The 25,788-nt window shown below is 38.4% G+C and overlaps 1 protein-coding gene across 1 annotated transcript; it reads left to right on the top strand.

Moving 5' to 3' along the window:
• The first annotated feature begins 664 nt into the window (after window positions 1-664).
• Window positions 665-18,998, top strand: LOC306885668 (zinc finger and BTB domain-containing protein 10-like). The gene is made up of 4 exons (XM_079442348.1): window positions 665-1,685; window positions 7,512-8,433; window positions 15,874-16,049; window positions 17,919-18,998. The coding sequence occupies exons 1-4, from the start codon at window positions 1,053-1,055 to the stop codon at window positions 18,216-18,218; spliced, it is 2,031 nt and encodes a 676-aa protein (XP_079298474.1). The 5' UTR covers window positions 665-1,052; the 3' UTR covers window positions 18,219-18,998.
• The last annotated feature ends 6,790 nt before the right edge of the window (window positions 18,999-25,788 follow it).

Below are 25,788 nucleotides of genomic sequence, written 5' to 3'. Positions count from 1 at the left end.
GTTCTGTAAGAACAGCTGTTTTATATTCTATTCAATCGATTTGAATTTATCTAAATAATATTGGTAGTTTTAACTGAACAAATCAATGGAGGATGCACACACTCTGATTTACTTAAAAATGCACGTTTTTCAATGCAGCAATTAATAAGGGAAGCTGCATAATTAAATAGACACTTATTTAAAAGTTTTACTTATTTACATTAGGATTTGTCAAAAAATGAATACATCTAAAAATGTGTGCATGTGTTATATTATATTATAGTATAATGACTTTACAAATTAAAAGACAATAAAACAAGTGACCGTAAATCAGTTAAATTATTTAGTTTTTTTATTGAAGACCAACAAAATCATTTGTGAGAAAAAAATTACATCATTCAAATAAAAAAGTTATTAAAGTTATTAAAAAAAATGTATTTTTTTATTATTATTATTACTGTTAAAATAACAAACGAATAAAACACACACAAAAATATAGCAGTGACCCAAGACATTGATATCAAAAAAACAATCCGTCCATCTCCGTGACCACCTGTAAAATACACCTATGCAGCCCTCTTCGCGAAGAACACACCTGTCCCGAGCATCACGACTCGCGCGACAAACATGGAGCGACGTCTCTAATGTCACGCACAGGGGAGGCGTGAAAGGGATACAAGGACTTACTGATTCGAGACGTGTACTTCTATAGATGAAAAAGCATGCGGAAAATGGGTGCAGTAATCGACACAAAAGACCCCTGGCTGTTTGGCGTCACCCCCATCTTCCTTTAACAGGACCCCCCCCCCCCCCTCCTCCTCCCTCTGACCGAGATGCATTGTGGGGGAAGTCGTTGCCATTCGACCTCTGCGGGGCCTGCGCGGACGCAGACAGAACCCTCAAATTCATTATGCCTTTAAAACCCCTATTTATTTCCGCATAACCTACATACTCTCACCAGGAGGCCGGAGCGCGCAAAAACGGCTCGTTTCATGCGGAATACTTTTTTAAGAGAGCCGCGATCGGATTTTTGTTTTGTTGAGAAAGTGTAGATTGTACTTTATTTGAAGAAAATGTCCGGAGAGCGAAACCGCAGGTCGCTGGCTTTCCGAGGAGGTGGATTAACCGTGACCGGTGCCAGCGCCGTCGGAGGCAACAGCTGTGAGGCCCCGGCCTGTCAAGACCGACATCTGAACGGGAACAGACCTGATCAAGAGGACGACAGGGATCTGGGGGCGAAAGGACCATCGCTGGGGAAAGTCGAGGGCGGGGGGTCCGTGAGCGACAGCACAGAGCCGGAGGAGGACGAAGACCCGGAAGGGGGCAGTTGGACAGCGGGGAAAGATCATGACAGAGGCGTAATGGTGAAAACCGAGGGCTGTAAGTGGGCGACTGGCAACGGCGTGAACCGGGAGGACTGTAATGGAGGAGAGGCGGAGGAAGCGGCCGCTAGGAAGCCGCTGCTGGAGATGAGACCTCAGACGCTGCTGATCCAGAAACACTCGCTCTTCCAAGCCTCCTGGCTGCAGGAGTTTCCCTGGCTCAAATTCAGCCAGGAAACAGGGCTGATGTCTTGCTCCTGGTGCCATAACATCGCCACCAACAACAGCGACGAGCTGGTGAAAGGCAGCCGGAATTACAAGCGGGCCTTGCTGCTGAGACATCACCTGTCCTCGGAGCACGGCAGGAATGACCCGACCAGACAGGTACGTCCACACTGCGGTATACTGGGGACGGGGACACTCGGATACGCGACGGAGCCCACCTGGGCAGTGCTGTTCGGTGTGTAGTTAACAAATGTCGACGTTTTTCCAGCTTTTTAGGAGCGGGAAAGCTGCTTTTAAAGCCGTTTAGCGAGCTAACAGGTCTGTTAGCGATAGACTCAGGTCGGAGGTAGCAGGTTAGCATATGTGAGCTAACTGGATCAGCGCTGTCAGTTGGTGAGCTGAAAGACCCTCGACTAGGTGATTTAAAGCGTAAAATGAATTTTCAGTGTTTTTTAAAACCTTATAGAAACTTGACTGCCGATTATAGATGGGTTATTGCGTTTTATATAATCATAATTCTTTATTTACATGATTTGGAGTCAGATATCTGTTATTAAAAAGACCAAAAGTATCATAAAGTGAGACCGTGGCTCAAAATGTATGTCCTCGTTTCCTGCATTGCACTGTAATTATCAACCCTGGTTGTCATGGTTACTAACCTAATTGCTACAGAGGTCACACAATGGAAAGGGTTTGACCCTGCTACCTTTGGGGAGCCACACCCCTTCCCAACCCCCTCGCTGTAAAAAGTGACCTCTGGCAACCTCCCCTTTTAGGGCACCTAAATTAGAGGCATTGTGTTAGGTGACTCCCCAAGATCCATAGATAGTGTGTGTGACTTGCTAGGTTGGGTCAGAGTGAATTATGTCGCCTGTAATGACAGCAATGCCTGAAATGTGCAGGCTACTGCAACCAGCAGAATAAGATAAGGCTTGAATAAATCATATCAGCAGCTGAGAAACACTTTTGTGAGATAATGCACTGTAATAGTGAAATGTAATTTATATTTGATACTTATGCATTCTGCATCCAGAGGAACCGTACAATGCCAATACATGTTGTTTAAGATAAATAGTTATTGATTGATTTTTTTTTCCTGTCCATTATCAAGCCACAAAAAGATTGATTCATGTACTAAATCCTATCTGTTGCTGCCCAGAGGATGTCATGTTACTGGTTTGCCAGAGAAATCCCTTAGGATTGTGTGGTATGATAATGTCCAGTCTAATCAGGGTGAGACAAAGTGTTCCACTAACTCAATTTATACCCCTCACTAATTAGGAAGGAAAAGAGATTACCACCGCCTTCCTAGCAACAGAAGGGTTAAGACGCTACAGAAGATCTATTATGCTTTCCTGTTCAATCACTTTCCTCTGTCAGTCAACCTTTTTACAATACTTAGCTTTTTTTGTATAACTGTGTTACGTAATATGTGGAGTAAATGTGCTATGCTACATTTATTTTCCATATATAATATAGTATTTGTGATTTAGTACACTCTTAAAAATAAAGGGTCGTGTGAAAAAGGGGGTTTTCACAGTGATGCCATATAGAGGAACCATTTTGGGTTTTCCAAAAATCTCTCTCAGTTATGAAAATAACTATTTTTTCATATTGTGAAGAATATTTTAATAGAAGCTTTTCCAACAATAAAGAACCTTTTGGCTCCATGCAATTTAGGTTCCTTATTGGTATCGATGGTTCCATGAAGGTCCTTTAACATCAATGGAACCTTTTCAATGTCGAAAAGGTTTTTCATAATGGAAAAAGGTTCTTTAGATTATTAAAATGTTCTTCGCACTAAGAACAAAAATTCTTTCTTTTTAAAATTCTTTTAAAAACTGATCACTGAAAGGTTCTTTTTGGAACTAAAAATGGTTCTGCTATAGCATCGCTGAGAGAACTCCCTTTTGGAAGCTTTATTTTTATGAATGTGGATGTTAAAGATCCTTGATGCCAATAAAGAATCATTATTTTTAAGAGTGATTTTGTCATTGACATCTCCGCAATAAGAGTAGTAGACATGGAGATCACGAGATTATAGAAGAATAGTATCTGTCATAAATTAGCCTAATTGGGGGAAACATTAGGAGGTCTGCTGTCCGAGTAAAGAAAGGCTGTTCTGATAGGCCACATCCTCCAATTGCCATTTTCATAATTGTGATCTATTATGTTCTTCAGTGCAGCAACTGTCCGTCGTAATGGGATAAATTTCTTCACTGGTCCATATCAAACTACTGTAATTGGATTACCCCTAAAGAAGGGTATCTGGGTTGCCTCACTCTCCAGACTAGACTTCGCCCTCTAAGTATTTGCCCTCTGTTCCTGTAATTAGTGAGCTGCAATGAAGACTAAGGTCTCCACCCCGTACTGTCTGCCGCTGTGAGATATGTGTGCATTGGGGGGGGGCTGTTGTGTTTTTGGTGCTGGTGGGGGAGAATTCCCTGGAATTTTGTATCGATGAGCCCTGCTCTTTGTTGGGAGGCCCAGATCCTGGCATTCCCCTCCCACACCTTGGGTCAAGCACACTGCTGCATTGTTCATGCATCTGGATGAGGGGACCAGGCGCTGGCCTCAGGGGCTGGGATGGCTCAGGAAGACTATGCGCAAGGAAAACAAAACCACCATCCCTGTTGTCTGAGGCACAATGTTCCCCTAACGTGCCATTTGTGTAGTGTATTCTCACTGTGGCCCTGGTAGGTGATAAAGGCACAGCTCTCTGTTGCTGAAGGCTATGTGTTTAAATTTTGGGGAGCTATTGTTGGTTTACGGTGAATGGAACATGTTGGAAGTGTACAATAGAATAATGGGTGTTGGCAACTCAACGCCTGAAGAGCTTTAGGTGACTGTCTGTTCAACTGCAGCGCAGGAGAAGGGCAGCGGTATTGGTGGTGGTTGTATAATGTTCCCGTTTCTCATCAAAATGAAAGTCTGGGGTGGGAAACCAGAGAGAGAAAACCACAGCAAGTTTCGTGTGCAACACGTTTTAATCCGAAAACATCCGTTTCCTATTTTCTTTGATGTCACATTTCCGAATGATACTTCTTTTTTTCTTCTACATACACTACCTTTAAAAGGTTTGGGTCCGTACAATAAAAAAAAAAGTTTTTAGAGGAAATGTCTGTGTGTGTTATTTTTTTTTAATTAAAAATACAATAAATCTATTTTTGTGAAAAATTCAAATTTAAAATTAAATTAAATTTAAAAATATTTTTCTTATGATGGAAAAGCTGAATTTTCAGCAGCCATTACTCTAGTCTTCAGTGTCACATGATCCTTAGAAATGAATCTAATATGCTGATTTGCTGCATATTGGAGCATTTTTTTTTTATTATTATCATTGTTTAAAACTGTTGTGCTGCTTAATATTTTTGCATAAACTGTGCTGCATTTTTTTCAGGATTCATTGGTGAATAAAAATGTCAAAAGAACAGCATTTATTTAAAATGTAAATCTTTTGAAACATTCTTAATTATCTTAACTGACACTTTTAAAGAATGTAATGCATCATTTCTAACTTCAATTATTTAAAAAAAAATCTTCCTAATCCCCAACCTTTGAACAGTAGTGTAAATTAAATCCAAACATGTCAGGGTTTTGTGATTAAAAAAAAATGTCTGAGAAACACAATTAGCATCAACTGTATGAGATCATAATTTTGGCATTTATAGATATTGTAAAAGTAATGTCTTTTCCTCTCGTTGTTTGGTTGTACAGTTTGCACAGGCCAAATGGCTTACAAAAAGAGGGCACAAATGACCTAGCAGCACAACTGTAGACAATAACAGTAACAAACATTCAATCAAGAAAAAGACTATGCCAAATGTCAAACTGTCACCACTGACTCATTTTGACAGGGTTTAATGGGAGGAATCGTCGAAAAGCATCTGTTCTCTTGCATACGTTTACACGTGGCACATCTGGAGAAAGGATGAACTGTGTGTGAGTGTACATGAGAGAGAAAGAAACAGAGGTTAATTCTGGACTAGCATGTCCTGACACCCGCTTTCGACTGCCACCTCATCTGTCCTCTCCATAGCTTGGCTTGGCCCACAGTCAGACTCACTCTGGATAGACAGAGGCGAACAATAGTGGGGACATTGTGACACCACAAACAGACGTTCATTCTTGTCTAACACCCCGTTTCTCCAGCTCATCCTCATTCTTCAAACCTGCTCTTCACTAGATCTGTCTGAACTCAACAGTGCTGCCATGTAGTCAGACTACTTTTATTTTTTCCTTTGCTTACCCTCATGTCATTCCATACGTCAGTGTAACCCAAAAGGAGATTTTGAAGAAATGTATCTTTTTACTCCAGCTCTCATTCATGCTTGTCATGTCTCTTTTATCTTAGAAATACACAAAAAGCGGTTTTCAAACAGGTTTCCCAAACAAGCCCATGTCTGCCATTGTTTGTCAAACAGATAGTCCTATCCCAAACTCGTACCATCTGTTGAGTCAGTGTTGCTGGTCGGGATGGTTAAACGGGGAAATGTTATAAAAGTGCCTCAGTGTTTACACACAAAAAATGCACACTCTAGCTTTAAAGTTTAGTCTTTTCCTCACACACAGCTATAATATGACTTTAGAGGCCTTGGAATACCCTGCAAATCATATGGACTACTTTTAAGGTGTCATTTTAGTAGTTGGACAGTTCCTGGTGTGGGCTCAGTAAGTTTAATTTATTAAACAAAAATTAATACTTTTATTCAATAAGGACCCATTAAATTGATCAAAAGTGACAGTGAGGACATTCATAATGTTACAAATGATTTCTAGTTCAAATACTTTTGAACTAGAAATTATTAAAGTTTTTTTAAATGACTTTAATAATTATAAAAAATGTCAGTTTCCACAAAAAATATTAAACAGCATAGGCTGTTGTCGACATTGATAATAATAAGAAATGTTTATTGGGTAGCAAATCCGCATATTATGTTGATTTCTGAAGGATCATTTGACACTGAAGACTGTAATGATGCTGGACATTCTGCTACATTTTAAAATAATTTATTTTATAATTATATTTCACAGTATTACTGTTTTACTTTATTTTTAAGAGACGTCTTTTAAACACATGAAAAAATCGTACTTTCCCAACACTTCATTATATTGCAAAGAATATCTTTTTTGTGCGTGTGTATTCAAATGAGTTGTACAGGTTTTAAACAGCATGAGAGTGAGTGAAAGATGACAGGATTTTATTCCATCTTTGGTTTTGTAAATCCAGCTGTGTTTTTCTAAGACTTTTGCAACCTTCACCAGTAAGTGTGCTAGGGAATTGTAAGTGCTTTCTTCACAAAGCTTCAGTGTAGTACTAAAGCAGCAATAGTGAACAATGAGCCTGGAGGAAAGGACTGGCATTGTGTGGAGAAATGGGGTTGTGCTCTCTCTCCCTCTCTCTCTCTCTCTCTCTCTCTCTCTCGCTCTCTGACTACTGGTTGGGCCTGCTGTAGCTGGATCAGGCTACAGTAATAACCCCATCTACCAGGACAAGCCCAGCAGTGTGGAGGAGGGGGGCTGGGAAGGCCTCCGCCCTGAGAAATGGATTTAATCTGAATTACTCCAGCAAAAAACCCAGCTGTGTGGTAGGAGGGGAAAAAATGTAGGGTGGTATAAATTTCTGCATGGATTAGGACATCTGTTTTGCAATCCAGAAATATATTGTGTAGATTCACTCCCATTGGTAGGTACCAGCCGGTTCTCTCTCTCTCTCTCTTAATTGTGAGAGCAGATGATGGAGACTGATGGTGGGATGGGATAATGGTTAAATATTTCTCATCTTAAAGAGCATTAACAAGGGCACAGAGATCGCATCTTGTGAGCAGGGGGTGTACCACCGCTATAGTACCCACAGTACTGCAGCTTTTGAGCCTGTTCAACCAGTTCTGTAGTCAGAGTTGTCACCATACACCTGCCCTTCACCTTATGTTTACACTGTAGACTAATGCTGATTGTTATTTTTGTTTGTTGTCACTCCACTAGGAGATGGAAAGGCCAGAGGATGCGGAGAGCCTGGAGGTGGAGGACTATAGAAACAAGCCCAATGAGAACTCCTACTGCTACCAGCTGCTGCAGGAGCTGGATAAGCAGCGCAAGAGCGGCATCCTCTGTGACGTCAACATCGTAGTGGGTGACCAGGTGTTCAAGGCGCACAAGAACATCCTGGTTGCTGGGAGCCGCTACTTCAAGACCCTCTACTGCCTGACGAAGAGCGAGAACTGCGACCAGACTACCATTACGCACTTGGACGTGGCAGCCGTCCAGGGCTTCTCTGTCATCCTGGACTTCCTGTACTCCGGCAACCTCTTGCTCACTAGCCAGAATGCCATTGAGGTGATGTCCGTGGCGAGTTACCTCCAGATGACCGAGGTGGTCCAGTCCTGTCGCACCTTCATCAAAGACGCCCTCAACATCAGCATCAAGCAGGAAGCCCCTGATTCTGTGGTGGTTGACTACAACAAGCGGCGGACAGTGGCAAAAGACTGCCAGAGTGCCGACAAGAAGCCCAGCAACTTCTGGGCCACCAGCATCCTGTCCAAGTTGTCCATCAAGGCCAGTGGGCAAGTGAAGGATGAACCCAGTGACATAGAGGTGTCTGGTGGAGAAGGCTGCGCTTTGGGAAGCTCCGGTTGGGGTGGAGAGAACTCGTCAGAGTCTACGGAGACGGAGCCACAGGGTCCGGGGCCGGTGTTCGTCTGGAACGGGCCACATCCCGGCACTGGGGTCGCCGTCAAGAGAGAGGTGCATTCTGAGCCGGGCAGCGGAAGGCGGAAAAAACAGACCGCCAAGCGCTTCGTCTACAACATCCCACCTGAGCCGGAAGAGGGTTTTGACGAGGGCATGTTCATCCAACCGTCTGCCTCCTACACCAGAGAGGACTTCTCTTACCTCTCAGAGAATGCCGGTACGTTACCCATCATGCCTTTATCTTCTGTTCAGGCGCCATGATGGCTCTTCAAACCGAGTCCAATTCAAACCGTCAGTCATAACCAATTTATGTGTCATTAAAAACACACCCAGCAAGTGTAAAAGAAAAATGTTTTCATTTCCTTGTGTGCTGGAAGTGTCTATTGAGCTCTTTCAGGTTGTGGGAGTTTGGTTATTTGAATAATGTCGCCGCCCTATTATGTAGACTCATCAGCATACTTCAGTGCTGTCATTAGGTTTGTCACGTATGACAATGGTGTTTTTGACACCTCCCTCTCACACTCACACAAAGGCTAGTATGCATTACTGTGAAGCCTTTGGTAGTCGTATAATCAGTGTTTGTCAGAGGCAGAATACACCGCCTTGAGGAAGAGGTCATGCCATGTTCCAATTGTCAACTTATCGTACTACTAGCACTGTTTGTGAATTTGATATGCTGAGTACATACTGTGCAAATTTTCTGCATGCAAATAGTTTACATTCAACTGTAAATTTCCATTCAAGTTGATTAGAAAAATGGCTCATATTTGGGAATGAGATTAGATCTTAGGTTGTACGAAATTAATTTGAATGTGGTTACGCAATGTCTAACATGTTATGGACTGTTTTAAAAACAGCATGCTGTAGACCGTATGTAATTTTCTAGAGGGCCTGATCAAAGCCTGCATGTATACTGAAATGTATTACATTTTGAACATTATTTGAGCCTAAAAAACATTATTTATGATATAGATCAAGATTTTATTGTTGATTTGAAATCTGTAGACATTGTTAATGTTGATTTAAATCTGATTTTTGGTAACACAAGTCAACATTAAAATCTAAATGAACCTTTGATTGATTAATGCATGTTAAAAAAAATATTATATTGGTCTTCATAATCTTTTATCAAAATGTAACTTGCACTGAAATGACTTTTCTGTTGACATCAAGGTCGCTTAGGTTTCAACCAATGGGCGTCAAAACTTTAAGGAGTCATGTAGTTCTTTTGACTGCAAATCTGGTATAAAATACCCAATTTTCACAATACAAACTGCAATCCATATTCCCATCATTTCTTTTTCCACAATATATCGTTTCCATACACTCAAGATGAAATGACATTCTCAGCCAATTTGAACCGTTTCTACTGCTGTTTCTGTTGATTTTCCTGTGTATTGTAATTCTAAACTTTTTTCCACTCAGCTGATGTACAATACATACATATTTTGAAGCGGGAATGTGCTGAATACTAAATAATAATACGAAACCCACGCGCACACACGTCTAAACCTTTAGCTGTGGCAGTCGGTCAATCAGGGTCTCTCGCATGATGATTTCTTGTCCTCAGGCCCTGTGCAGCTCAAGGCCACAAGACCATATTCTCTTTTTAATTAGTGGCCAGTTTGTTTTCTTCTGCCCTTATTAAGGGAGTCTGCCCTCCCTTCGCCTCATACCACCAAAACCTGCGTAATCTCTAGCCTGCCGAGCTGTCATGCTTCAAACTCTCTGCCCTCATTAAGAAGAGCGGCGCGTGGTATAGTATCATGTCTTAAGTGACGCGGTTCTGAGAAGAGACTTTCTCTCACCATCGTGGACTCCTCTAATGCAGGATAATGAAGTAAAGCAGGGGAAACGTTCTACCCTCAGGCTTCCCAAACGCCCTCAAATGCACTTGGCTCATATTCCTGAGGGCACTTAAATGTGCTGACGGCTCACACCTGCAAGGCATGTGTGTGTCGGTGTGTTTGCCTGCACATGCTTACGTACTCGCCTGTGTACTTGCGTCCATGTTGATACCCACTTCCTTTTTCACACATTGGGCTTTTTTCGTGAAGGGGAATGTTACTTATTGCTTAAACCCTGTCAGTTTATTACGTAAATATAGTATGATTACTTCAAAAAAAAATCAAATGAATTCAACTTTTGAAATAATTTGAAATATGAAATTAAAACATTTTTATAAGCACTCATAGTGTATAAACATGTTACATTTTATAATAATTCTATTATAAAAAATTATGGGTAGCTCTGCCCACTGAGAAATTTCATTGTTTTGCTGTTTATATCTAGATAGCTCTACATTAATTAAAGTTTTAATTTGTCTAATATTTATAAATATTTTTTCATTTAAATATTAATTTGATATTTATTTCAATTAATAACAATAGTTTTAGTTAACAATAACAACACTGGTGTCATGTCATGTATCATTTTAACTTTTGGTGTGAACAGACAAATTACTTTTTGATAAAACATTGTGTTGCGCTTGGATGAGCCCTGTCTGTTCTGTCTCACACTGCAGGATCCATCACCATAAATGCTTGAGTTCTTTCCAAACAAGACGGTTGAATTGTTGATTTTCAAAAGTGACACACACATGCGCACACACACTACCACCGATTCCCTCTTCCGAGGTGCAGTGCTGCCAGGGGCCGTCACGCCCTAATCCTGCTAATGCAGCCCAACTATCTCTGCCATTCCAAATATTGACCCAGGCAGAGTGGAACCACTGCAGAGGTACTTACAATGGGATCTGACGGCTTTGGCCTGCCTGCCTGCTAAACCACAGTGTGTAAGATGATCCACTCTTAGGGCTTCACCCATTTATTTACACATCATATCTCCTGCGCACACCCATACACACAGCAACTGTAAATGTGTACCTTTTCGTCGTGATCGTGATCGTTACAAATACACGCACGTAGTGGTGTGAAATTATCAAGAATTTAGCCCTAATGTATGAGAGCGAACAGTAAAGGCCTGTTCACAATCAAATCGCTAACTATATTAGCATTCACCAGTGCACAATAAACTTATTATAAGAATACTTAAGTATGGTCGTCAACCATTTTAAATGCTCAAGCTCTTTAAAGCAGAATGCATTTTGATTGGCTGATGATGTTTATATTGTTCATCAGCTGGGAAAAAAAATATTCTAAAAGAGATTCCACCGATATTGTTCCGCTGCCATTGTAGTTGAGGTATGGACTGTTATACTTTAAAAAAATAAAAAAATTTTTTAAACTGTCTTAATCGTTATAATTATTGTCTTTTGTGAACTGGCTTTAAAGGGATAGTTAACCCAAAAATGAACCCGTAAGACCTTAGTACATCTTCAGAACACAAACTTATAAAAAATATTTTTTTGATGAAATCGCGAGCTTTCTGACCCTGCATAGACAGCAATGGAACTACCACGTTTAAGACCCAGAAAGGTAGTAAGGACATCGTTAAAATAGTCCGTTTGACATCAAGAATTGTTCAGTAATGTCATTATTTTTGTTTTCTTTGTACACAAAAATAATTCTCGTAGCTTCATGGCAGAATTTTCATTTTTGGGTGAACTATCCCTTTAAAGCCAGTTCACAAAGACAGTAATTATAACGATTAAGACAGTTTTAAAAAAAAAATCTAAATTTTTAATGTATAGCACAGTCCATACCTCTACTGCAATGACAGCGGAACAATCAGCCACCAATGACAATGAGTAATTAATTACTGAATTTAAATTTTTGTGTGAACTATCCCTTAAAGGGTCATCGGATGCAAAATTCACTTTACAAGTTGTTTGAACATAAATGTGTGTTGGAAGTGTGTGTACAAATCCATCCTATAATGATAAAAATCCACCCAGTATTTTTTTCTCAAATTAGGCTGTTCTGAGATTCCTGTCAGAATGACGTAGTTCTGCACAGACCGCTACCAGGATAGTTGATTGACAAGGCCGTCTTACCTTAGACTCTGAGTGAGCTGAGAGCTGAGAGCCATTGTGTCGACTCCGGTGCTGGAGAAGACCAGATGTCTCCAATTAAGCATTTGAGGTGTTTAGTTGTTGGATGTAATAATGTAGATAGCAGTCGTCATTTACTCCCGACATCTGAGCTGCTGAAGGTGCAGAGGATTAACATTAAGTTACCGTATTTTCCGCACTATAAGGCGCACCGGATTATAAGGCGCATAGAATAGAAGATACTGCAGTCAAACCTTTGACTGGGTTTGCGTTATGCATCCACTAGATGGAGCTGTGCTAAAGGGAATGTCAACAAAACAGTCAGATAAAGTCAAACTTTATTAAGCGTTCTGACAACTCCGTTCACTCCCATGGTAACGTTGTTCAAACGTTGATGTGCATATTAACAATATCTCCCAGCCTTGCTCACTCTTCTCCCAAACGTGGAGAGGAACTTTTCCCTAATTCAGTAAACACGTAGTAAAAGAAACAGTCTGATACCACTAAATCAAACGTTAGTGCATAACTCAACATTGTTCAGTTACGTATAACACTTTTTCAGTTCATTCCCCGTCCACGAATCCCTCGAATTCTTCTTCTTCAGTGTCCGAATTGAACAGTTGGGTGTGAGTAAGCACAGTACCGGTGTTTACTGACTACGGTAACATTTTGACAGAGCACCTTGATCTATATATAAGGCGCTCCGGATTATAAGGCGCACTGTTGTTTTTTGAGAAAATTAAAGGCTTTTAAGTGCGCCTTATAGTGCGGAAAATACGGTACTTTCATTTTTAAAGAGAATGCAATGATCCCCGATCTGCCTAAATGTTTGCGCGAATCATTCGTGATCCAGCAGAAGTTTTTTTTATGAATCCTTGCAGATCGCCTTTCCTAATAATGTACTAGTTAGCCAGTTTCGCGGCTTAAGTTTACTGTCTGCTCGTCACCCCACGTAAGAGAGGGGCGGGGCGAGCAGAGCTCATTAGCATTTAAAGCAACATGGACTAAAAAACAGCTTGCTGAAAACAGAGCTGATTTTGACAGGGTAAAAAAAAGTGTTTTTTACACTACCATTGAGAAATTTTAACCAAAGTATGTTATAGACTTTTTATTAAGACCCTAAAGAATCATATCAACTTGTGGAAAATGGGCATCCGATGATCCCTTTAAAGGCTGGAAAGTACAGCAACATCGAATACCTCACCAGTGTGTTGTAAACGTCAGTACTCAGAGGGACGGATTGTTTTCTTCAAATGTAGTTATTTAGTTAATGCTCATGCTGCAAACACCCTTTGTATTAGGGGTGGGCGATATGGGAAAAATATCATATCACGATTTTTTATAGAAATATCACGATTCACGATTTTTATCACGATTCTTTGTTAGTTTTACTATTTTGGTTTTACAAGTTGTCTGAGCATTACAGCCAAACTAGAAAGACAAAGATGCATGGCAGATATTTAGGCCAAAGTGGGCGAAGATAAAAAATCTTTGTCATTATTTTATTTTTCTTATTAAAAAATAAGAACAAAGATACACATTACAAATACACATAATATACAAATAAAACAAACAGTGCTTTATTTCCAGGTACAATAGGTGTATTTAGCAGAGCATTCAATGAAATTGAATGAACAAATATAAAAATAAAACACTAGATAGACTGATTCCTAAAGCAACTGTATTAAAGTTTTTCAGTCAAGAATAGTGAGTGATTTTTCTCTTTGTGTTTTGTTGTTTTGTTAACGTTAAATGAATAGTTCCCCCACAAATTAATATTCTGTCATCTGTCTGTCAATTCTGTCATAATGTTGTATTTTTAGATCATCATTTACTCAAAAGTTGTTTTAAACCGGAATGAGTTTCTTTCTTCTGCTGAACATTTATAAATGCTATTTTGAAGAAGGTGGAAAACCAAACAGTTGCTGGTCCTCAGTGACTTCCATAGGATTTTTATTTCCTGCTATCAAAGTCAATGTGGACCAGCAACTGTTTGGTTTTCCACTGAGTAAATAATGACAGAAATTAAATTTTAGGGTGAACCATCTCTTTAATGACAGTCGACAGCATGTTTAGTGTCCTGTTCCTTTAAGAGCTGCACGCATCTAATATACAGGCACGCATCCGTTTCTCTCTTAACTATTTACTTTCATTTTAGAGATAACCAACTCAGTCTGTATGTAAACCTTGTGTGTTTTGACAGTATTAGCGCAAAATATAACTTAGTTGAGTAATCCGGCGCTGTTAGACAGGCGTTTTAGCGCGCGTGCTTCAGGTGTATGCACTCAGAACAAGCGCACGTCAGACCAGCGCGCGAATTAAACATTTAACCAGCAAGGCTTGTGTGCAAATAATGTACTTCTGCGATCGCGAATAAGTGCAGTGTCCTGTCAGAGTAACTGTACTGCTGTATGTCGTGTTGTACAGTATATAGAGACGGAGACCAGAACTGTATTTGATATAATGTGCTGTAGCACGATACTACGATATTTCTTAAAAAGCAGATCGTGGAGACATTTTTATCGTCCACGATCAAAAATCGTCATATCGCACACCCCTACTTTGTATACTTGAATTTAGTCACTTTACAGACAACAACGATGTGTAGCTACTAGCTAGAAGCATTCATGTACTTGCGTAATTGAGTATATTTCAGCCCTAAGAGGCAATGCAGTGTTTCCTTAGGGGGTTGAGGTCAGTCTTAGCTCTTACAGGGTGGGGTAGGTTAAAACCTTGAGCCCATTCACTACCAATCTCTCAGATCTGGCCTAGCAGGTCTCGTCCAGCCTATTGCGAGATTCCCAGCAAGAAGAGTCTTGCCATTTGCACATGTCTTGAGCAGTCTTATGACTCAGTCCTGGCCATTGAGAATCCAAGTTAATCGTTAACCATTTTAAGTAGCAGCAAGCCTGTACTAACAGATTGAACTTTAATTTCAAGCCTGTCGACTCAAACGAACGGCACAGCTGCTGTCGGGCCTTCTTTAGACCACAAGGTGGTGTTTAGAACTTCGATTGAATTCCCAGGTGATCTGGCTCTCATCACCCCCTTGGAGACCTGCTTGACGACCCATTTTGGCTCAAACAAAGCTGGATCCCACATGCTGTAGTACAGGCAGCTCCGGTCTAATTGTCACAAGACACTGCTCCCAAGAGAACTTGAGTGGTGGGATGAATCTTTTCAGAAGCAAAAAGCAGAGATTGCAATTTATACACACTAGTAGTTTCTCCCCGATAAAGTCTGTTATGTAGGCTGAAGGCTAAAGATGTAGGCTGTTTCTGAATGTATCTTTGTGGAGAGGAATGGTGGCTAGAAGGAAAGTGTTCTTGCATTTTATACAGCTTGTTTATCAGTAGAAAATTGCATTAGACTAATATAGTTATGGCTTCTGGCATGTGGTTTCCATAGCAACTAGCACACTTGCACTGTGTGTTTTTACTATTAATATTTTTATATATGTACGAAGGTGACACTGAGGGTACATACAGGAGCTTATACACGCTAATTTTCTCTCCTAAGCCACTTTTTGCACATCACGTGTCTCAAAACTGACAATTAGCGCTGATAACGCAAATGGAGAAAATTCTGCCTCTGACAAGATGAACTGCATCTGCTGGCTTGGCAGATCTCATGCTGAATTGTTTATATCTCAGGAACCGGTGTGAAAAGTGCTGAGAATCTGTTTGTTTGTGTGGTTTCTCCTAGGTGAAGTGCCTGAAAACGCCCTCAATAAGCTGAAGTGTCCCCACTGTAACTACATTGCCAAGCACCGGCGAACACTAAAGAGACACCTGATCATCCACTCGGGCGTGCGTTCCTTCAGCTGCGACATCTGCGGGAAGCTGTTCACTCGCCGAGAACACGTCAAGAGACATTCCCTGGTAAGACAGAAGAACAAGTGTCTATAGTGGGTGAATCTCAGAAAAACATTTCACTCTAACATCTAAAGAATAATTATTTCATAAAAACAAACCATATATTTTTAAACCACTACGAACTTTTGCATTGTGACAATTGTCATGACAATTGAGTATATTTTCCTCCATATTTCCCCCTAAACTACATTAATTCATTTGGACGTTTTTATTTTAAGCTTTCTAAGCTTTACCTTTTTGGCCTTTTTTAATAAATCAGCATACATATAATTTATAAAGTATACAATTTCATTATAATTAAATAATTAATTATAATTATATGAAATTACACATGTAAATGAATAAATAATATATAAACATATAAATGTTTTATATTACATACATTTTAAATATCATTGTTATAAAGCTGTCACTAACGATTATTTTGGGAATCAAGTAATTGGTTGATTATTCTGATGATTAATTGGATAATCGGATAATTTTTTTTTTTTATAGCTTTTAAGATTACTTAAAATGCAATAATAGCAATGAAGCAATAATAATTAGTTCAAATAAAGTATCAAAAACAAGTAATCATATGGTTTAATTGAACAAAACTGTAAAAATATATAATGTATTCTAAACAATGGAGCTAACGTACTTTACGCTTTATAACAAATGCCTGCAGAGGGCGCCAACGGCCTGACTATTGTTTTTACACTTTACAGCGCGGATCTAATCCTCGTTTAATATTGTCTAAACAACATTTAATTCAAATATCCACTTAATCTTTAATATTTGGCTGACAGTTTGAATGTCTATTGTCAGAAATGCTACAGAAATGCTTAAGATTACGACAGAAATGCTGCAGCCACTGTAATTTCTTCAATATATGGAGAGGGCGTTGGCGCCCTCTGCAGGCATGTGTTATAAAGCGTAAAGTACGTTAGCTCCATTGTTTAGAATACATTATGTATTTTTACAGTTTTGTTCAATTAAACCATATGATTACTTGTTTTTGATACTTTATTTGAAGTCATGGGGAAGTCGTGGCCTAATGGTTAGAGAGTTGGACTCATAATCCAAAGGTTGCGGGTTCGAGTCTCGGGCCGGCAGGGATTGAAGGTGGAGTGAATGTCCAGCGCTGTCTCCACCCTCAATACCACGACTGAGGTGCCCTTGAGCAAGGCACCGAACCCCCAACTGCTCCCCGGGCGCCGCAGCATAAATGGCTGCCCACTGCTCCGGGTGTGTGTTCACGGTGTGTGTGTGTTCACTGCTGTGTGTGTGCACGTTGGATGGGTTAAATGCAGAGCACAAATTCCGAGTATGGGTCACCATACTTGGCCGTATGTCACTTCACTTTCGCAATTAACAGTTAGATTTTGCATTCTCTTAAATCTGATGAAATGGCACACGTTGCATTCCCAGATGAGCGTTATAATAAACCTAAACTCACAACAATATGCAGAGATGAGGTTTTTTAGATTCTCCACATGTAAATAATAACAGTTGAATCCACCACTTGAAACGGGAAAAATGCAATTGAGGATCTTTAAAAAAAATCCTTTTTTATATAATATAATTTTTTTTACATTTACTTTTATATTTACTCACACATTTATATTTGTCATAATGGAATATAATGTACACAGTATATAATATAAAATATAATCTTATTTATACATATATTTTATTTGCATTACGCTAATGACAATTCGCAATGTTTGTGTTCCTAAAAAATTTCCTTGCATAATATAATGTGTTATTTATGTCCTTTGTTTTTGGAGTGACAAGATAGATATTTTTGACAGGTTTTGCGATTAATCTTGCAATACTCTCTAATGTTATCTTTCTTCACTCACTAAAATCCCTGTTCATGACATTCTTTTGCAGGTTCACAAAAAGGATAAGAAATACAAGTGTATGGTATGCAAGAAGATCTTCATGTTGGCGGCCAGCGTGGGCATACGGCACGGCTCTCGGCGCTACGGAGTGTGCGTGGAGTGTGCAGACTCCCACCAAGGCACGCAGGAGGGTCTGGAGGGCATGCAGGACCTGGAATTCGCCCGCGACGAAGACTTTGACGAGGCCGGAGAGGGAGATGAGGACATGGAGGCAGAAGGGGAGGAGCCCAATGAGATTGACCAATCCAACTGCGAGGGTGATGCGGGTGCCACCCCCGAGAAGGACTAATTTAGACATAACCTGGTAGAGAAATGAATCAAAATGCAAAGAAAAAAAATAGCTGGGAAACAATCAACAATTCCAAAGTGCTATCAAACCTCTTTGTTGCACGTGAAGTTATGTCAAAGAGATATATAGCTTTGTTAGAGAGGGACTCCAATATTTAAAGATTGTCAGAGTCTGGGCCGTGTGCCTGTCAGAGAAAGAGGTATAATGATATATAACAAACAAACAAAAAAATCAGGTTTTTCTGTGATGTATTTTTTTTCTTTTGTAGGGGATGAGGGTGTACAGCGTTTTTGAGTTATAATAGGCCAATCATATTAAAATAAATATTAATTATTTAATTTATGAAGAAAGATATTATGGTCTTATGAAATGATAGAATTTGATTTTTTTTTTTTTTTTTTTTACGTCTGCTTATTTTCAGTTCATAACTGCGCTTCCTGATAGACCTGATCGTATATTGCTCGGAGGAGGAGCTCATCAAAGAAGGAGCATTATAGAAATTCCGCTTACAGGAAGATTTTTCTTTTTTTTTTTTTCGTGTGCGTGTTTCCTTTCTAGGTAAATGTTGTCATGAAATTTTATGAAATATATAAATAAATATATTTTCCTTTTCCCTGCACAAATCTTGGAACCAAAAATCTGTTTTGTGACTCTAATTGACCACAGCCATATTTATGATTAAGTTATACGGGGCTGTTAGATCGTGCCAAGCAGAACGCACACCAAGATTTTTTGCAGGACACAAAACTACTGAAAATGCTGAGAGAACATAAAGCAGAGAAATATAAAAGAAAGAAAGAAAATGCTAAAATATAAGGGGAATATACTATTGCTAGCTTTATTTGAATCACAGCATCACAGTAACACTTTATAAGCATTTTGACATTCACTTAAAGCTTGAATTTTGCCAAATGATGGAAACGTTTGGTGCTGTAACGCTTTTATTATTATTATTTTTAAATACTGGACCTACAAGCTGTATATGATGTTAATAATCGTAAAGCCTACTCAACTCAGTTATACTAATCAGCTTTGTATTTTACACTGTTGTGCTAAGGAGCCTATCAGGTATGCTTTTCTGTTTTTAACGTCTTTTCTATGAAATGCACATACACACACACACTCACACGCACACACAAACCATTTGTTGTTGTTAAAACTACTGGCAGTACTTGTACAGATGGAACGACCTGATGTTCTTGAGTTGGTTAGTGGTACTGAGCTTACTTTGAATCACTTGAACGACCTGTGTACCGTTTTTGAAGAATGCAGATGGTTTGCAATAGACTCCCAAACATCGTTTTGGTCCCCTGTAACATTTGTGATCATTTACGGTTTTGTTTATTTGGACTTTGTCGTGTGTCTGCTGAGTGGAAAACACTTTGCTTGTGCTGATGTAGAGCGGAAGGTCTATGGAAGTACATAGACGGGCACTTACTGTTCTGCATTTGATCATTTCTTATTTCCCCAAAGCCGGTCTGGATGGAAATAAATTGAAACTGTTGTGTTTTATTCCATACTGAGCTTTTTTCTTTTCTTTTTTTGACATTTCATTATTTAATGCTATATATGTATTGACTCCAAAATGCAATCAAGACTGTTAATTTTTTATTTGTCCTACCAAAATCATTGTTTAATTGTTAAAGATAATGTATAAGAAAACCAGGTAAATATTTAGTGTAGATCCTTGCTTGTGTATGTCGTCAGATTTAAATGTTTTTCTTCTAAAATCAATCATTCACTTTACCCTTAGATGCTTATATTGTTTTATTTGTCCTACCTTTTGAGGTTTTATTTTGTTTTTGTTCATCCATTGTGTTTTTTTTAATTTAAGCACATTTTTTAAGAACTATTGTTTTTTTGTGGGTTAATTCCTAGGAGCAGGAGTTTCTGTTCATATGCAGTGGATATATTGAAGTGCTATACTGATACAGAAATCGTCTATCTTTCCCTTTACTCGAGATGAAAGTGTATTTTAAAAGCTGTATAGAAGATCCTGTTTGTATTGCTTACCTTCAGATCACTGTGGGAGGGATATTATATGCATATATGAAAGATTATGAAAAATATATATAAATAGATATTTAATTAGTTGATTTAAATGATGGCATGTCGCCGCAGTTAACCGGTTTAAAACCTCGGCCTGGCTTTCACTGTTCTCACCAAACTTCACACTCACTATCATGTCGGTTTGATTTTCTTGTTTTGTCTGTGTCTCACATTAATGTACTCCTTTGTCTTTATGCTGTATATGGACATAACAGACAAAAAAGAAAGAAAAAAAACACTACAGATTAAGGTTTTTTCAGCTGTATTTTGTAAAAGCTGTTTCAAAGATGTATTTTTCAACTCTCTAACAGTGATGCAAACGGGGCCACGGGCTCACCTCAAACCCAAATCAAATCAGGTTATTCTTATGTTTTTTTTCAAGATTTCAAATGAATACATTTTCCTTCTCTTTCAATTGTACTACTGTTCCTCTATTATAAATTTTCAAATAAAACTTTGATATTTCTCTGTGCTGTACTGTCTTCTTGCACTAAACGGAGGAAGTTTTGAGGGTGCTCAAGGGTGATCTGTCATATCTTGTAATTTATGAATTTGTCAGCGTTGACCTACAAATTTAACACATGCATGTGGATATGCACATTTCTAGTGCAGTTTTGCTGGATTTTGCACTGTTGAGCCTGAAAAGCTTCTGAAAAAATATTGCAGATAAAGCTCAAAACCGCAAGATTAGTGGAGTGGCATGGTTTGTTACACACAGATATTAACATTGCAAACAAAAAAAATCACATTATTACAATGTTACTGTTTTTGGAGCACCAGAAACAAACCTCTTTTTAAAAGAAATGTGCTCATACTTCCATGTGCACAGTGAATTGACATGAATTAGCATTATTTGTTTTTAATGTAATGTGTGTTTTTCCTGCACTTTGCCATTGAGAGCACAACTTCCTCTAAACGTACATGAACCAAACTTTGCTAAAAGTTTTCACAGTAATGTTATTTAAGATATTGCAGAATATGTTTATGTAATATTTACTACTTATTTGTTTCACGATTTGTGCAAACATGGGCAAAGTGACATAACTACTGTTCATCATCTCCTGAATACTTTTGAACTGTGATGTCAGTCAAATAGAGGAAGTTGTCATAGGAAACTTCCCCAAAACATTTAGTGTTTATGTGAGAGCCCAAGATACAGCAGGACTGATGAGACAAGCATGTGATTCTGTATTTCATATTTCATCATCTCCTCATGTCATCATCACTTCTGTATCACATTGCACTGCCATCTAGTGGACATTCCCCTATGATTATTATTATTATTTCTTATTCATTTTTAATATATATATATATATATATATATATATATATATATATATATATATATACTTATTTACATTTAAAGCACAGAAAAAGAACTTTCGGATTTTCAAGTAATATTTCTTCAAGTCTAATGGATCATGAACTATATTTTAGTTAAGTGTGTAATCTAAAAATAAAGTAGCAGTGGAGTGTCAGTTGTTATGACAATTTCGCTACACACACACACACACACACACACACACACACAAACAAACTTGACTTATTGATTTGCTAAGACATTATAAGTCTACCTGTGGGCTGCCTAGGTTTATATTGGTAGCTGCAGCTTTGTAGTCTATATGTTGCCAAAATTGTTTGGTGTTATTTAACATTACTTGATTTTACATTACGTGTTTACATTTTTGTTTTATATAATGATGATTTAGCTACACATATGCTTCCATAGAAGACAGGCCGACAGTTTAACTCTTCATACAGACCCACTTCTGTCCACTAGATGGCGGACAATTACTTTCTTTCACAACGTTTCTCCATAGTTTGTTAATAATTTTCTTTTCAAATTTTTTTTTAACAAAATTATGGCACTGTCAGTCAGTACCCCCTAAAACCACCTGTACTGTATATAAAATAAAACTAAAAATATCAACAAAAAAAAAAAGCCAATATCAAGGTCAACCTTCAAACGGAAGCTCTTCTTTTCATATATGACAAGCTATACGTTAAAACAAACAGGTGAGTCCATAGTTTTGAAAATATTAATTATGCGTATTGTCTGTGTTACACGCTTGTAGATACAATTCCCAGATACAGAAAGTTCATTTCTGTTTCGTTTCTTTATTCATAGATAGATAGATAGATAGATAGATAGATAGATAGATAGATAGATAGATAGATAGATAGATAGATTTTGTTCAGTGTACAATATACGTTGTTATACCTATCTATCATATATAGGCCTACATTGTTCTATCTATCTATCTATCTATCTAGATAGATAGATAGATAGATAATCTAGATAGATAGATAGATAGATAGATAGATAGATAGATAGATAGATAGATAGATAGATAGATAGATAGATAGATAGATAGATAGATAGATAGATAGATAGATTGGTTGGTTGGTTGGTTGGTTGGTTGATTTTGAGCCCAAAGGCCTAAATTAGTTTTTGAGTATATTTGCAAGTGTTCTCGTTTGGCCAAGTTCATTCATCTGAGTGAATGTTTGTGTATATGTATATGTGTGTGTGTGTGTGTCTGTGTGTTTGTGTTTGTTTATGCACGGTGTGAGTGTGTGAGTGTGAGTGTATGTGTGTGTGTGTGTGTGCACTGTTCAAACATGCCCCTGGGCAGCGACACACTGGCTCATTCTGCTGGCTGTGTGAGAATGGATGGCTGCTTTTGTGTGGGTGTCTGTCAGTGCTGTTGTGTGAAGCTGGCCCCATTGTGCCCGACCACTGTCCCTTATTGACACAGGAACTTCTTTTTGCCTGTTCCCATGCTCCGACTCTCTGGCTTGGCCTGTCAGCGCCTGAAACCGGATCCTCTGAGCAGCGCACCGGTTGCATTCCCTCTTTCTCTCTCTCTCTCTATGTCCTGGTGGTATTGTCTGCTGTCGTATTTCATTCTAAAGTGTGGCCGGGCAAATTAAAGAGCAGCAGGTAATGGTGCGGTCACAGCTGCAGTTGTTGACAGTGGCCTGTGGCGGCCGTTTATTGAGGACAGGAGTGAATGCTTGCGGTCGGTTTCTCTCTCTTTTGTGTCTCCTGTTGCATGCGGTTGTGTCTTCTGTGACGGCATAGTTTCACAGGAGCTGATGAGGTCAGATAGAGGGCGGGGCTGAGACTCAGGCAGTTTTGAAGGTATGTGGGGAGATTATCGCCGGGACCTCCCATGCCGTCAGAGGCAGGTGGGATGGATCGCAGGTGTTAACTTGAAGAACAACCTCAGCTGGAGCGCTTAGACTCGTGGGGGCTGGGATTTTGGGGACGTCAGGGGTTATGCACTATGCAGATTCCTTGTGTTAATGAATAAAACAATAAAAACATAAAAAAAATTCTCCACCTCCTACACGAAAATGTTGGCTTTCAACCTGATCTGATCAACAAACTTAGTTTGTGTGTGTGTGTGTGTGTGTGTACTTATGCTACATTTTGGTGATCAAATGTCCCACAAGGATAGTAAAACCTGAAATTTTTGACATTGTCATGAGGGGAAAAAAATATTAAAATTAGTAAATGATATTTATCTGAAAGTGTAACAATGTAAACAGGATTTCTGTAAGGGATAGGTTTAGGGTTAGGGTTGGGTTAGGGGATAGAAAATATTGTTTGGTCAGTATAAAAGTAATAGAAGTCTATGGAAAGTCCCCAGAATTCACAGAAACAAATATGTGTGTGTGTGTGTGTGTGTGTGCATGTTTATGTGGTTTATGAGGACACAAATTTGTATAATGACATGGGTATGACAGAGGTATTACAATAGGAAGGTGGTTTATGAGGACACTGCCTATGTCCCCGTAATTCAAAAGGCTTAAAAAACATACTAAATGGTGTTTTTTTGAAAATCTAAAAATGTACAAAGTCTCCTGTGAGGGCTAAGTTTAGGTGTAGGGTTGGTGTAGGGCAATAGCACACACAGTTTGTTCAGTATAAAAACCATTGCGCCTATGGAGAGTCCCCATAAACCACAAAAACCAACGTGTGTGTGTGTTACCTAATGTATTTAGGTTGATTCGGTGATGTTAAATAATAAAATAATTTATGTGACCATATGTAGTACTTTTTTTAAGGTTAACATTTTTTCAGTTGAAAATATACTTTATTTAGGAACATCTAAATTAACTTTCAAGTCAATATAATTTAATATGAATCAACTTCTATGAGATAAGTATTAATTTTATTATGGTAAAATCAAAATGTTATGTTAAAAAAAAAAAGTATAATTTATTTAAATATTATACATTTCCTTTTCTGTGACTCACCCCATATATGTAATTTCTTTAATAATATAACAATGAAACTGCCTGATGATATTTCCCAAAGGAGTTTACAATAAAGTACTTAAAAATTATGAGATACTAATTATTAGATTAAAAAGTGGAAATTGTGACAAAAAAGTGAAAAGCATGTAACAAAAAGTGGAAATAATGAGATAAACAGTTTAAATGATTACATAAAAGGTGAAAATTAGATAAAAAAAAGTTTAATTGTGACTTAGTATGTCATTATTTCAGCGTTTTATTCCACTTTTAACCTCATAATTTTTCATGTCATAATTAGGACTTTTCATGTCATCATTTTGATTTACCAAAGCACGATTTTCTTATTTAATTGTGAGTTTGATGAGAACGGCTGAATTTGCTGTGTTCAGCAGTAATATCACTGGAGAGTCTCTTCCGTGTGATTCATGAGGAATCATGAATGCTGCTGTTTCATTTCTTTTCCATGGACTATGCTGCTTTTGTGAGAAAAGATGTGAGAGATCTGTCTGTTATATATTTGTTTGGGAGGAATTTCTTGGCCTGTGTCACAAAAGCAGCTTCGGTTCACACGCTGGAAGGATGTTCAGTATTGTGAATCACGGGGGTCAGTTTTGAAGAGCCGTCGCTCCCCTGCACTGGCACACTGGGGGCATTAGCATGTGAAAAAAGAGGAAATAAAGTTGTCAAGTTCGCTCAGTCCACACCGCCTCCTCCCCCACACCCTTTTATTCCAGCCCTGTTTTCCCTACTCAACATGAAGTCAAGGACAGGAGGGATGCCCAACACTTCACACACACTTCAGATGACTCTTGTGCCTGCACTAGTCACAAACAACACATATATAAACATAAATCAATCCAGTTTCCATGGCTTCTTATTGCCACTGGCCCCCAAATATGTGGCCGGTTGCATAAACCGTCATCTTTTTTTTTTAAGTCAGTTACAAAATAAGGTATATTGGTGTAATTTTAATCCAGAAAGTTAGACTGATTATCACTTGGTTTACTGCTAGTTAGTCAAAAAAGGAATTGGGATTAATCCCATGATTACAGATCAGTCTTAACAAAGCAGAATGAAATATTAATACTAAATATATTTAAACTTATTTTAACTTAACTTATTGTAGTATTGTTGTTGTTTTTTATTCTAATAATAAATAAAAATAATTTAAATAATTATATAATTAAAATAATAATTGAATATGTGTGTGTATATATATATATATATATATATATATATATATATATATCTTTTT

The sequence above is a fragment of the Barbus barbus genome, assembly GCF_936440315.1.
Source record: "Barbus barbus genome assembly, chromosome: 19".
Classification (NCBI taxonomy): Eukaryota; Metazoa; Chordata; class Actinopteri; order Cypriniformes; family Cyprinidae; genus Barbus; species Barbus barbus.
The sequence above is the reverse complement of the archived record's forward strand: the minus strand, read 5'-3'. Positions and strand labels throughout refer to the sequence as shown.

What these genes read in the sequence shown, in the direction of transcription:
- LOC306885668 (XM_079442348.1), top strand. Translation starts at nt 1,053, where the DNA reads ATGTCCGGAGAGCGAAACCGCAGGTCGCTGGCTTTCCGAGGAGGTGGA. An exon ending in GGAATGACCCGACCAGACAG is followed by an intron (nt 1,686 to 7,511) that starts GTACGTCCACAC and finishes TCACTCCACTAG; the next exon opens with GAGATGGAAAGGCCAGAGGA. An exon ending in ACGTCAAGAGACATTCCCTG is followed by an intron (nt 16,050 to 17,918) that starts GTAAGACAGAAG and finishes ATTCTTTTGCAG; the next exon opens with GTTCACAAAAAGGATAAGAA.